The sequence below is a fragment of the Eulemur rufifrons genome, chromosome 3 (assembly GCF_041146395.1).
Source record: "Eulemur rufifrons isolate Redbay chromosome 3, OSU_ERuf_1, whole genome shotgun sequence".
In the NCBI taxonomy this organism is placed as follows: Eukaryota; Metazoa; Chordata; class Mammalia; order Primates; family Lemuridae; genus Eulemur; species Eulemur rufifrons.
In genome coordinates this window covers 5,046,865-5,061,587 of record NC_090985.1, presented here as the reverse complement: position 1 = coordinate 5,061,587, position 14,723 = coordinate 5,046,865, and the positions used below count along the sequence as shown (strand labels likewise).

The 14,723-nt window shown below is 37.7% G+C and overlaps 1 protein-coding gene across 7 annotated transcripts in view; it reads right to left on the bottom strand.

Moving 5' to 3' along the window:
* The window catches only part of SEC11A (SEC11 homolog A, signal peptidase complex subunit), a 35,861-nt gene that overhangs the window by 9,960 nt on the left and 11,178 nt on the right, over window positions 1–14,723 (bottom strand). For 6 of the 7 annotated variants that reach the window (XM_069465685.1, XM_069465681.1, XM_069465683.1 and 3 more), the window contains 2 exons: window positions 9,428–9,537; window positions 3,545–3,694 (listed from right to left, as the gene is read on the bottom strand). In XM_069465685.1, the coding sequence (XP_069321786.1) occupies window positions 3,545–3,694; window positions 9,428–9,537 (260 nt within the window). The remainder of the gene's footprint in view (window positions 1–3,544; window positions 3,695–9,427; window positions 9,538–14,723) is intronic. The other variant, XM_069465686.1, reaches the window with a different exon arrangement.

The window sequence follows — 14,723 nt, the reverse complement described above, 5'->3', positions numbered from 1 at the left end:
AAGTCAGAAACTGGCTCACTAGACACTAAATCTGCAGGTGAAAATAAACTGAGAGGTGTTGCAAGCACCAAAAACAGTTAAGTGCAAATAGTCACATTAAAAATAAGATTCCAGTTAGAAAAAATGCAAATATATACAGAGGAAAATAATCTGTAGCTGACAATTCAGTAAGTGAAAGAATGTCTGGAAAATCCTGGAGCGTAAAAGAGGGCAGGTGCCAGGAGAGGCTAGCTGCAAGAATGAAAGTCAAGAGCATCAGGAAGAAAGAATCAATTCAACCATGAAAATAACATTAACTCCACAGAGGCAAAAAAGTAAAATCAGATATGAAAAGACAAAAACCACAAAATGGGAAACTCCCCAGAAAAGGGATGAGATGCTACAGGAGACCTGGGCTATTCCCAAAGACTTGATTTGTTGGCAAAACGAACAATCGATTACACCCAATTTTCCCTTTCTGGGGTATATAATCAGGAGAGACACTATGGCTTTTGTGAAAAAGCATAGATCTCCTTCGTCTACTTAACGGTGGAACAAATATTCTCTGGTAGCAACCAGCTCTTATTAGACCAATTAAGACCCTACTACAGCACTTCACAACTCATAGGCTCAAAATACTGATTGAAGGCACATTTATATAGGATCTTTCCCTTGCTAGTACAGGGATCAAATATTTAATATTATCTACCCCTAAGGAGCTCAAAGTATTTAGATTTTAATTCATCCATCATGAAACTATGACATTAGGAAGGAGGAAATAACCACTTTACAGATGAGAAAAATGAAAAATAAGACCCAAAAAGCCAAATGGGTGCAGAGTAAATGCGTCTATCTGCAAGGGAAAAAGCAAAGCTAAGGACTAAGTCAATTTAGTGAAATTTCTCCTTGCAAACACTTGATCACCAGCCAGTGTTCGATGTCATCAAATAGGCTGAACTTACTTAGTACATATATTTTGATTGTTATTTGGCCCCATGTTAATACTATTAAACCAAATGATAATTCCAATCAGGTATTTCAGTCTCACCAAAAGAAAAAAAGGAAACCAAAAACTTCATAATATTTACTGGGTCTGTTATCTAAATAGGCCTGCAAGTTGAAAACATTTCAAGAGTCTAAAATAAATTACCAACCCCCCCAGATTACCAGTATCATACACCTCAAAATCTTCAGAATTCTGTTAAAAATTATTATAAAAATGTAAGACAGCTGGACATGGTGGCATGCATCTGTGGTCCCAGCAACCTGGGAGGCTGAGGCGGGAGGATTATTTGAGCCCATGAGTTCGAGGCTGCAGTGAGCTATGATCAGCCACTGTACTCCAGCCTAGGCAGCAGAGCGAGAGCCTGTCTTTAAAAAATAAAAATAAACTTAAAAAAATTAAAAATAGGCTGGGCGCAGTGGCTCACACCTGTAATCCTAGCACTCTGGGAGGCCAAGGTGGGAGGACTTCTTGAGCTCAGGAGTTCAAGACCAGCCTAAGCAACAGCAAGACCCTGTTTCTACTAAGAATAGAAAAATTAGCCAGGTGTGGTGGCACTTGCCTGTAGTCCTAGCTACTTGGGAGGCTAAGGCAGGAGGATCGCTTGAGCCCAGGAGTTTGAGATTGCTGTGAGCTATGATGATGCCACTGTACTTTAGCCTGGGTGACAGAGACTCTGTCTCCATAAATAAATATTAAAATTAAAAATAAAAATCTGTGATTAATATATTATCTGTCAATGAATCTGACCTGAAACTGTTTTAAAATAAAATCTAGGAACTCACTCAATTTCAAAGGACCATACATAAAGATGGAGAGCTTCTGCTCTAGCTGAAGCAGGGCCTGGGCTTAATTTGATTAATTCTGATAAATTCATGGGAAAGTTGGTTTTGCTTTGTTCACAATAGGCATTGCTGAGAATTAACAACACAAATCCACTTTAAGAATCTGGAAAACCTCTAAAATTCCAAAATAAATTTCTAAAAATTTAAAAGCTATTCCTTCCCAGTCAATAATAGAATGTCATTGTATTTTTTTTTTTTTTTTCTGAGACAGAGTCTCACTCTGTTGCCTGGGCTAGAGTGCTGTGGCGCCGGCCTAGTTTACAGCAACCTCAAACTCCTGGGCTCAAGCGATTCTCTTGTCTTAGCCTCCCAAGTAGCTGGGACTACAGGTGACAGCCACCATGCCAGGCTCTATTTTTAGTAGAGACGGGGTCTCGCTCTTGCTCAGGCTGGTCTCAAACTCCTAACCTCAAGCGATCCTCCTGCTTCGGCCTCCCAGAGTGCTAGGATTATAGGCATGAGCCACTGCACCCAGCCATGCCATTTTAAATTACAGTCTTTCAATGTATATACTGAAGTCTGATGATTCAAAACAAAAAAAGAAAGAGCAGTCACATCTTTATTTCACATCAATGAAGAACTCTTCTAAACTAGGATGTTTACAGGGATTCTCAAAAAGTAATAATTCATGGCCGGGCGCGGTGGCTCACGCCTGTAATCCTAGCACTCTGGGAGGCCGAGGCGGGTGGATCGCTTGAGGTCAGGAGTTCGAGACCAGCCTGAGCAAGAGCGAGACCCCGTCTCTACTAAAAATAGAAAGAAATTATATGGACAACTAAAATATATATATACAAAAAATTAGCCGGGCATAGTGGCGCATGCCTGTAGTCCCAGCTACTCGGGAGGCTGAGGCAGTAGGATCGCTTAAGCCCAGGAGTTTGAGGTTGCTGTGAGCTAGGCTGACGCCACGGCACTCACTCTAGCCCGGGCAACAAAGCGAGACTCTGTCTCAAAAAAAAAAAAGTAATAATTCACAGTTTCCTCTTCTTTAAGTGGAGAAAATATATTACTTTATAGGGTATACGGTAGTAAAAAATATTTATTGAAGGCTGCCGAATATTCAAGAACCTAAAGCACCCCCACTGTTTCACTTCCCCTCTGTGTGTCCTGCAGGATGCCTCCTTATTCTTTCAATTCTTTTTTTCCTTTCCTTCTGACAGTTTTCCTTAACTAGAAATACCACAGATTCGGAAGGGAGGAATGAGAAATATGTAGCTGGATGGGGACCACAGACTTAAAACTCAAAGAGATCTGTTAATTCTCAGAGATTCTTCCTAAACCTCTCTTTGTTACAGATAAGGAAACTGAGACCCAGAGAGGTGAAATTCTCTGCTTATTTTCATGGCCCACCTCCACTCCGAGGTCATTCTAAGGTTTTGTGTACGTCCTTTCCACTTCTAAAACACAACATGCTTAGATCAGAAGGTTCTACTTAAAATCAATCCTTAGGTCATGTGTTTTGGAGTTATATACAGGATTACTGATTGTTTGGGAAATAGAAAAGAGCTAAGAAAAACCTCTGGAAAAAACTTTTAAGGAAATAAATGAATTAATAAATATTTACCGTTCTCCAAACCCTCAGATATTCATAAAATGGACTGGACAAAGGGCCTCGGGGGTTCCTCACTCTTTCACAATCTTTAGGCTATCAAAACTAAATACTGAAAACACTTAAACAAAAACATTTAAAAACAGAGAAGATACAATTTACACATACTTTTCATGAATCTTCAAGACTCGGTGAACTATAGGAATCTCTCTTCCTTCTATCCTAAAAACAACAATTTCTCCCACTCGTATGGGGTCTTCAACCCGATTTGTTAGGAAGAGAAGATCTCCTCTATGAAACGCAGGCTCCATGCTGCCACTGGGAGGGAAAGAAGAATATAATAGCAAAGAGAGAGTGTGAGATTATATTTGCTTTCAAAATTAGATATTCAACAAAATTAAAAGTATCACCTTTGGAGTATAGCCAACACTTTAACAACTATAACAACATAAATGTATATTGTTCCCAAAATATGGTTTCCCCAGACTAAAGAGTTACATTAAAAGTTTTTTTTAGTTATTAGTCTTCAGTAACTAGTGAAATTAACCATTTTAAGCATTACTATTCAAATAAGCTTAAATCTTGAAAAGAGCAGTGTTACTAATTCCTTAACCTTTTAAAATTTCAAATGACAAACCCGAATATAAAAGAATGAACTTTAAAAACACTGCCCTTATTCTCACTTCATCTGAAAACACTAACATATTCAAATGAGAACTGGATCATCTTCTGCCATTTATAAAGATACAGACCAAGATGACCTTATAGACTGAACCCATTAAGAAGGAAAAACAGCTCATTAAGTCAAATAGTCAGCTACAAAGATAACACTTGTGTTATCAATTTACTTATTTCACATTTATTTTTAAAAGAGAAACAAGAAAGAAAATCAAGGACTAGAGCAGAGATTTTGCCTAAGAATTTCAGAAACCAGGGGAGAATTCAATTCTATGGTAACACATGAGAGAAACTTCTACAGAGTGTCATCTTACTTTTCACCTGTTCTATCCTACATAAAGTTCTAAAAAGGTCTTAAGATATTTGCATTAAAATGAACCCTTTTTTTCTATGAAGTAATAGCCCATCAGTATCTTTTCAGGAACTCAAGCTCCAATTTTCAATAACAACAGCTTAAGTAAGAAGAAAATACACCTGGCATGAAATAAAATTCAATACAGGAATAATGACAAAATCCAAACATTTTTGTTTGAAGACTCTAGTCCCTCTCTGTAAGGGTACAATATGGCAGTGATTCCCAAACTTTGCTACTACACATTAGAATGACTTGGGGCACTTAAAGAAAATCCCAAAGCCGCCAGGCATGGTGGCTCATACCTGTAATCCTAGTACTTTGGGAGGCTGAGGCAGGAAGATTGCTTGAGCCCAGGAGTTTGAGACCACCCTGGGAAACATAGCAAGATCCCACTTCTACCAAAAATGTTTTAAAAATTAGCTGGGCATGGTGGTGCACACTTGTAGTCCTAGCTACTCCAGAGGCTGAGGCAGGAGAATCACTTGATTAGGAGTTTGACACTGTAGTGTACAATGATCACGCCTGTGAATATCAACTGCACTACAGCCTGGGCAACATAGCAAGACCTCATTTCTTTAAAAAAAAAAAAATTTTTTTTAAATAAATAAATACATACAACAAAAAATTCTGTAAACATGGACACAGGCAAATGATGAGAAAAAGTAAAGAAAAGGATGCACACACAAAATTACCTCAATTGTGAAAAAAATATATACATGAAAAAAAAACCTAAAATGTTAATAGTGATTATATCTTAGAATTATGGGTGATGTGTTTTCATCTAGTTATTTTTGTGTTTTCGACATTTCGTGTAATGAAAATATATTAACTTTTTTCTGATTATAAAAGCATTTCTCTAAAGGTCACTGCAACAGCCCAGGCAGGGAATGACAAGAGCTTGAAATAGAATAGCAGGGAGCACAACTATAAAGGGGTAGAATAGAGAGAGAGGAAAAATAACAAATGTGGTGGCCAATTGGATATGCCAGAAGGGAGAATAAAGAATGACTCCTATATTTGTTAAAAGATACAAAATTACAGCTAGATAGAAAGAATAAGTTCCAGTATTCTATAGCACTGTACGATGACTGCAGTTAGCAATAATATATAGTTTCTAATAGCTAGGATAGAATGTTCTTTGCGTTGAATGTTCCCAACATAAAGAAGAGATAAATGTTTGAGATGACAGATATGCTAATTACTCTGATGTGATCATTATACATTGTATCTAACAAAACATTACTAGGTACCCCATAAATATGTATAATTATTATGTGTCAATTAAAAATGTTTAAAAAGAATGATTCCTAGGTTTTTAACATTGGCAATTGAGTAGATGGCAATGACAATCATAGAAATAGGAGAGGAAAGTTTTGAAAAATCAACTTATTATACAGAGTTTTAAGTTTCTGGTCAATATCTAGATGGAGATACCTGGTGTAGGGTGAAAACAAGAGTCTAGGAAAGAAAGCTAGATGAGAAATAAAAAGATTTAGGAATTCAGATATAGGTGGCAATTAAAGAAACATAAAAGTATATAGTGAGAGAACTATTAAAGAAATAAATTGAGGAAATTTTTTAAACATTAAATAAATTACCATGAGATGGGAGGATTGTTTGAGCTCAGGAGTTCGAGACCAGCCTGAGCAGGAGCGAGACCCGGTCTCTACAAAACATAGAAAAATTAGCCAGCCATGGTGGCATGCGCCTACTCAGGAGGCTGAGCCAGGAGGATCCCTTGAGCCCAGCAGTTTGAGGCTGTAGTGAGGTCTGATGACGCCGCTGCACTCTAGCTAAGGAGACAGATCAAACTCTGTCTCCAAAAAGAAATAAAAATAGGACTTTCTCCATTCCTGGAGACTGACCCATTCCACTCTCTCTGGAACGTAAAAAATAAATAAATAATAAATAAAAAATAAACAAATTATTAGTAAACTTCTTAACTATTATCAGACTACACTTTTAAATTTAATACATCAAACATGATAAATTTTATAAGTTATACAGAAAATATTTTAATATTTTTTAACTGACTTCAGCTCCATAAAGGAAAGAAAAAAAAAAAAAAAAAATCAGGGCTTTTTTTGTCATTGTTGTTTGGAGTTTTTTTAGTGATGGGGTCTCACTCTATCACCCAGGCTGGAGTGCTGTAGTGCGACAATACCTTACTGTCAGCTCGAACTCACGGGCTCTAGCGATCTTCCCGCTTCAGCTGAGACTACAGGCACGCCACCACACCAGGCTCATTTTCTTTTATTTTTTGTAGAGGTGGGGTCTCGCTTTGTTGTCCAGCATGCCTTCAAACTCCTGGCCTCAAGCAATCCTCCCATTTCAGCCTCCCAAAGTGTGAAGTTTACAGGCATGAAACACCATGCCCAGCCAAAAAATCAGTTTTAAATGTTTCTGAAATGTACAAAATAATTAATGTGAAAATAAATAATATGAAAGTGTTTGTCTTTATCCGCAAGGTTTCATAAAAGTCCTGAAAGCAGATTCTCAGTTCACCTAAGCCCTCTGCATATTCCAAGTAAAGACATATTCCTTGAAGTTACATAAAACCCTGGCCAGGTAAAAGCTACCTGGCCACCCAATCACATAAACTACCTTTCTCTACTGAAAGCTCCTTCCAGTTTTGACCAGATCCTTCTCTAATATGACCTAAATCTAAAATAATCCCAGAAGAATCTCCAGAAGGCTCCCTAATCCCCCTCTCTAATCTTTTCCCTAGAGTGCCAGTTAGTGTGGCTGCTCCTTCTGTTAGTGTTTGAACACTTCACAAACTGAATTCAAAACTGGGAACTAAAGGCCACATAATTTTAGAACTGGAAAGGTCCTCTGACATCATCTAGGTCTAGCCTTCATTTTACAGATGAGGAAACTATGGTTCAATGAATATGTGACTTGCCCAAGGTTGTAGTAGGACAATGAAAGAGCTTGAGATGCAAGTCTCTGTACTCTCAGAGCAGTACTTTAAATGCTTTCACAGCTAATAAAATCCACACATTTCTTTCTTTTCTTTTCTTTTCTTTTCAGAGACAGGGACAGGGTCTTGCTCTGTCACCCAGGCTGGAGGGCAGTGGCACGATCATAGCTCCCCATAACCTTGAACTCCTGGGTTCAAGCAATCCTTCTGCGTCAGCCTCCCGAGTAGCTGGGACTACAGGCATGCACCACCTTGCTCAGCTAATTTTTTAATTTTTTGTAGAGACAGGATCTTGCTACGTTGACCAGGCTGGTCTTGAACTCCTAGCCTGAAGCAATCCTTTTGCCTTAGCTTTCCACAGTGCTGGGATTACAGGCATGAGCCACTGCGCCCAGTTCATACCCATACATTTCCCTGGATCTCTAAAATTACAGGTGCATTTGATTTCCTTTTTCTTTCTTTCTTTTTTTTTTTTTTGAGATAGGGTCTTGCTCTGCCACCCTGGGTAGAATGCAGTGGCGTTATCATAGCTCACTGCAACTTCAAACTTCTGGGATCAAGTGATCCTCCTGCCTCAGTCCCCTCTGAGTAGCTGGGACTACAGGCATGCACCACCACGCCAGGCTAATGCATTTGATAATTAATAAAGATAGAATTAAGGTACAAGTAAGAGTATCGGTAAAGTATTATATAAGCAAGCAACAAGTGCTTCCAAACACTGGTTGGAGCTGGAAGTATATCAGAATATGACAATGACAGAGTCAAATTCGTGTTATTAAAGAGTAATGTTAAGTGTTATTACAAAAATAAGAGGGAGATTCACGCCTGTAATCCTAGCACTCTGGGAGGCCGAGGCGGGCGGATCGTTTGAGCTCAGAAGTTCTAGATCAGCCTGAGCAAGAGCGAGACCCCGTCTCTACTAAAAATAGAAAGAAATTATATGGACATCTAAAAAATATATATATAAAAAAATTAGCCGGGCATGGTGGCACATGCTTGTAGTCCCAGCTACTTGGGAGGCTGAGGCAGGAGGATCGCTTGAGCCCAGGAGTTTGAGGTTGCTGTGAGCTAGGCTGACGCCACGGCACTCTAGCACGGGCAACAGAGTGAGATTCTGTCTCAAAAAAAAAAATAAAATAAGAGGGAGAAAGGAAATTTTTGAAGGTGATGAATATATTTATAGCACTGATTGCGGTGATGGTGTCAGGGATACATACGTATCTCCAAACTCATCAAGTTGTATACATTAAATATGTACAGCTTTCTGTATGTCAATCATACCTCAATAAAGTGGTTAAAAAAAGAGTAATGTACTATTATTTAGACTCTAGATAATGTTAATAATTTGATTTATTTTTATATTTGTACTCCATTATCTCCAAAAAGGATTTGAGATGGCTTACAAAATTAACCCCAAAATAAGACAGAACTATAATGATTCAATTAAATAACCAAGGGGGTAATTCTCCCAAAATGAGATATTAAATTCATTTTTAAAATCACTAAGAGTATGAGTACAAAGAGAAGGAAGCAGAGTGGGAAAAAAATTCAGTGTTATTTGTCACCTTAAGAGATGGTATTAATACCTTCAAAATTCCTGCAGTCTAGGTTAGAAGTGATATTTAAAGGTCAGGAAACATGGAAATAATTAGTGATGCTTCTGTACTGAGAACATGCAACCAAAAAATTCTTAATTTGCTGATGTACTATAACATCTAATGAACTAACAACTAAATATCAGGACTGATGTATCAAAGTGAGCAGCATAAGAATTTCAGGAAAATGAAGTACAATGAAACACTTTCTTAAGGGATGTGGCAAAAATAAAGCTCACATGGTAAACTTTTTATAAAAAGGCCATGGACCCTTCGGGGTTCTGAATGGGAGTGTCAATTCTCAAAAGGTGAGAATTCCTCATATTTGAGAAGTAATAACTAATTTTCTTCTAGGCCCTCTTCTGGAAAAGAACAGTTTTTTGTTTTTTTTTTTTGGAAAAGAACAGTTTTAAGGAACTGATATACCAGTTATTCAATACCTCACTTCTCTCAAGTAATGCCATGCAATTCTATGCCTTGAAAGAAAAATTAATTGTTACCTGAGCACCACTACAATTGGACTTTCACTTCCAGTTATTACCATTAATCCCTTCCAGATCATTAGTGCCGAAGAGACAATCATTCCAAAATTTAGGACTTGATAATAGAGCTGTAAGAACAAAAGAGAAGAGATCAGACCCACCATTATCCCCACTCAGGAAAGGAACTGAAAGTAGTATCAATTTAAAAGTTTCAAGTTACACCATTAGGGCAGCTAAATTTCTGAGATGTTCTTTAATATACTGTAATAATCACACCATCAGCATATTAGAACAGTCCTCCTTCCCTCACCCAAAGAACTCTGCCCCATTTTGTTTGGTAAGACATCAGTTACATTTATACAATGACATTTTACTTTCAGAACCTTTCATATGGGTTATTTCATTTGGGCTTTACAACCATTCAGCTTAAATTTAATCACACCATGCTATCTACTAACTGACAGTTTATTAATATATCTCTACTCCTGAACTCCTCTAGTACTCAATGTTCTTTCTTTCTCTGTCTCTCTCTCTTTCTTTCTTTTTTTTAAGAGACAGAGTCTAATTCTGTCATCCAGGCTGGAGTGCGGTGGCGCGATCATAGCTCACTGCAACCTCGAACTCCTGGGCTCAAGCGATCCTCCTGCCCTGCCTTCCCAAAGTGCTGGGATTACAGCCATGAGCTACTGAGCCCAGCCTCTAGTACTTAATTTTCTACAATAAGTATCCCTTGATAATCACGGGATAGTCAATGACATTTAATTCTACTCTTTCACTCAACAGTTGAGGAAATCTAGTCTCAGAAAGAAGAGACATCACCAAAGTCCTGTAGCTTACCAGTCATGTAGTCCAGACTTAAAGGTCAGCCTTCTGTCTTGCTTAATTTCTAGTACCCTACAAATTCTAAAATTCCCTAACATGAATAAGCAGATACAATACCAGAAAGGCATTTCAAATAAGGGAAATAATGTGAGCTGATTGTGTTAGGCCAAGGCTGGAAAATGGGTAAAAGTAGACAGGATGACTAGACACAAAGGCAAGTAGTTCAAGGAATGAAAAAAGCTAATGCTAGAAAGGATTAGGAGAAATCTGAAAAAGCATATTAAGGTCCAATTATAGAGAACCTTAAATGCAAGACTGAAAATATGGGCCTGAAAAAACATTCAAAATATACTTTAAAGTGAAAAACCGAAAGTTTCAAAAATATGTACAATATAAGCTCATTTTTGTTATTTTAAAAAATATATATGTATGTGGATATTCTACAAGACAACTGTCCTACTCTCTTCAAAAATTCAATGCCATGGGAAAAAAGGTGGGAGACTGTCCTAGATTAAAGAGGACCAAAGAGACATAACAACCAAATGCAATGCATAAACAAAAAGCATAACAAAAAAAGACATTTTGAGGTCGACTGAGGAAACTCAAAATATGACTTGGATATTAAATAATACCAGGAAATTAAGGCTAATTTTCTTACGTGTGATAATGGTATTGGCGTTATGTAGGACAATGTCCTTATCATAGGAGATACATGTTAGCAGCAGTCAGCTAAGCTATAGTTAGGGGTGAACCGTCATATCTGTAACTCCATTTCAAATGATTCAGCAAAAAAAATGTATATGTAACACATGACACACACATAAGTATACACAGCACAAATAAAGCAAAATGTTAAGAATTGTTGAATCTGTGTGGTAGCTTATAGGTGCTCACCATACTATTCTTTTAATTGTTCTTAAAAATTCAAAGAATGTATAGAAAAAATGGAAGAAAATAAACTATGTGAGTATTTATATCTGGAGGTATAATATTAGGCAATTTTATTTCCTTTATTTATCCATATTTTCTGCTTTTTCTCTTTTTAAAACAATTTTTATTTCTATCAAAATAATACCTACATATATATATATATATATATATATGCACACACAAGAATGTATAATAAAAGGCAGCAATATCCTAGTCATGGCAGGCCACCTACAGCAACCATTTTCATCTCTTTTAGCTATTTCTTCTCAATGCTTCTAAAAATTGTTTCTCTTCTTTCATAATGGGTAGTTAATAGACGATGTTCAAGATTTATGATGAGGAATTTAGTTCTCTTATAATTAAAGAGAACTAAAGTTCTCTTTTCTATCTTTTCCCCTACTATTAACCTGCTTTTCCTGCATACTTAAAAAAAGGTTTCAAGTTTGATATTCTTATAAACGCATGGTCAATCTCTGAAAGGATACACAAGAAACTGGGGACAGTGGCTGCCTCTGGGAAGAAGAATCAGGAGTCAGGGTGGAAGGAAAATACTTTGGCATACATACGCTTTACGTTTTTAAAGTTTTTACTAGGCCAGGTGCAGTGGCTCATGCCTATAATCCTAGCACTCTGGGAGGCCAAGGCAGGAGGATTGTCCGAGGTCAGGAGTTCGACACCAGCCTGAGCAAGAGCGAGACCCTGTCTCTACTAAAAATAGAAAGAAATGATCTGGACAGCTAAAAATATATACGGAAAAAAATTAGCCAGGCATGGTGGCACATGCCTGTAGTCCCAGCTACTCGAGAGGCTGAGGCAGAAGGATTGCTTGAGCCCAGGAATTTGAGGTTGCTGTGAGCCAGGCTGACGCTACGGCATACTAGCCCGGGCAACAAAGAGAGACTCTGTCTCAAAAAAAATAAAAATAAATATATAAATAAAGTTTTTACTATTTGGAAGTGTCACCTATTCAAAAATAAACTGTTTAGGTTCATTTTCTTAAGTCCATGCCAATGGCCAGAACACTATTTTTCTGATATTTCAATGAAGCATGATGTACTATGTCAAGGTAATCAATGTCATCCACAAAGGAAAGAAGAAAATGTGAACATTTTCTAAGAGACACTTGGAAATACTTGCTGTTCTTTGAGTAATGGAATAATGTAAGCATATGGGTAATCTGAAACCAAGGCTGACACTTTCATTTACAGGTGAAGAAACAGGCACAGAGAGGCTAAGTGATGCTCAGGGCTGCACAGCTACTGGCAGGCAGAGTAGCAACTACTAGAACTCAGGTTTCCTAAATTCCACCTTTTCAAGATGGTGGCTTTTTAAAAGACAAAAAATGGTCTTTTTATTTAGAAGACTGAACTGAAGCATGAAGTGGGAGACGACAGAAGTAGGAAAACCAGTTTTTAAGAAGCAATCATGGTCGACCAGAGGATAAATGGTAAGAATTTAGCTAAGACTCTATTTTCCAAACTTTCCACACTAAAAATATCACCTGCAGTACCGGTCAGGACAAGAGATTCTGGGCCCCAATCCAGAACCTCTGATGAAAGAGCTGTGGAATTCCATAAAAACTACAATGTATAGTTCCACAATCCCTTACTCAAAACCCTTTGGGGTCATACATGTTTCAGAATTCAGAAGGGGTCAGATTTTGAAAGGGTAACACCTGCATATACCATATGTTACCCAATACCCTTAGCAGGGCTTATGGCAATAGCCTATATTCAAACACATTAAGATTTCTGTGGCAAAACATAAAAATTCACAGTGAAATAAATAAAAACTAAAAATAACCATATGTCAATCAGCCCAAATCTGTTTTCTTAAAGAAAAACCTTCCATTTTCAGAAGGGCTCTGAGGTAGAACTGTCAGAACAGTTACCTAATATCTAATAATATAACTGCTCTTTAAAAGGAAAATGGCTGGGTGTGGTGGTGTGTGCCTATAGTTCCAGCTACTTGGGAGGCTGAGGCAAGAGAATCCCTTGACCCCTCCCTCCCCCAGTTGGAGGCTGCAGTGAGCTATAATCATGCCACTGCACTTCAGCCTGGGGGATAGAGCAAGACCCTGTCTCAATCAATCAATCAATCAATAAAAAGAAAAAAATTAAAAAACAAAAGAAAGAAAAGAAAAACGAATGATTTAAAATTTATGATTTCCTATGTCCCTGCAAGGAGTTCACTATCCTAGCCATTATTACCCTTTCCCTTTTCCTCAGACACCTAATACTACCTTTTACTATGGAAATTTATGTAATCATCAAGATCATCCTCCTCATTTTTATTAGAGAAAAAGTTTAGAAGTCCATCACTGTGTGTAACTGGTATGTTCCTTAAAAGATGCCTATTTGTATACTGCTGAGTCAGTCTATGAGCAGAACCTAGACAGAAGCACACTCTGTGCTAAAACAATCACTCTGAGCAGAAGTTTGAAAAGTGTCATACACTTCTCCCTTTCTTTTCACCCCTCTTTTTCCTGCCAAGAGTCTTTACTCAAAACTTTTTCAGCACTGACATGATTCTCAAAGGAAATGCTCACTGGAGCATTTTGGATTTCAGATTTTTAGATTTGGGACGTTCAACTGGTATAATACGAATACAAATATTCCAAAATCTGAAAAAAATCCAAAATATTTCTGTTCCCAAGCATTTCAGATAAGGGATATTCAACCTGTAAATGAATTGCAATATTTCCATATAATGGAATGCTACTCAGGAATAGCAAGAAATGAACTACTACTGACACATGCAACATAGATGAATCTCAAAAATGTGCTGTTCTAGCCAGGTTGGATTCACAGGGACCAAATTTACCTTTCTGCCTGAAATAACTACAACACTGGACAAAATATATGAAACAAGAATTTTCAGACATTGGACATATGAATGTGTCCAGACAGCACATGACTGTAATTACTTAGAAAGGAGAAACAGACAAGGTGACCTATGACTGCCCCAACTTATAGACCAGAGGGTTTCCAAAGACAGGGCAAAGGGGAAATGTAGACAGAGTCTAGCAGTCTCCTGATTTGAGAATAAAGAAGTGGGAGGCGTTCAGGGAGGCAAAAGCAACGATCAGCGCATGCAAGTAAGGAAACTACTGAGGATGGAAAAAGAGCCATCTAAAAGCAGGAGATAGAACAATTTTCAAAGCTCATATGGGGTACGAACAGTTTGTTTCCATCAGCCAGAGTGGAAATCCTCATAACACATGGGGCTTTGAACAGAGTGCTCAGAAAGGTATTTTTCACTTGTGGTGCAAAAAATTTATCCTAGAATAAAGACTGCTCTGGATCTACCTAACAAGGCTTCAAAAGAGCTTGAAAGGACCAAACTGTTTCCATGTAACTTGCCTGCATCCCAGAATAAAGCCCAAGACTATTTTTGCAAGTACAAAGATATCCACCACCCAAAAAGGTAAAATTCACATTCTGGCAACCAATAAAATATTATCATACATACTCAGGAAGCTAAGGCAAGAGGATTGCTTGAGGCTAGGAGTTCAAGACCAGCCTGGGCAACACAGTGAGACCCCATCTCTAACTAAAATTTT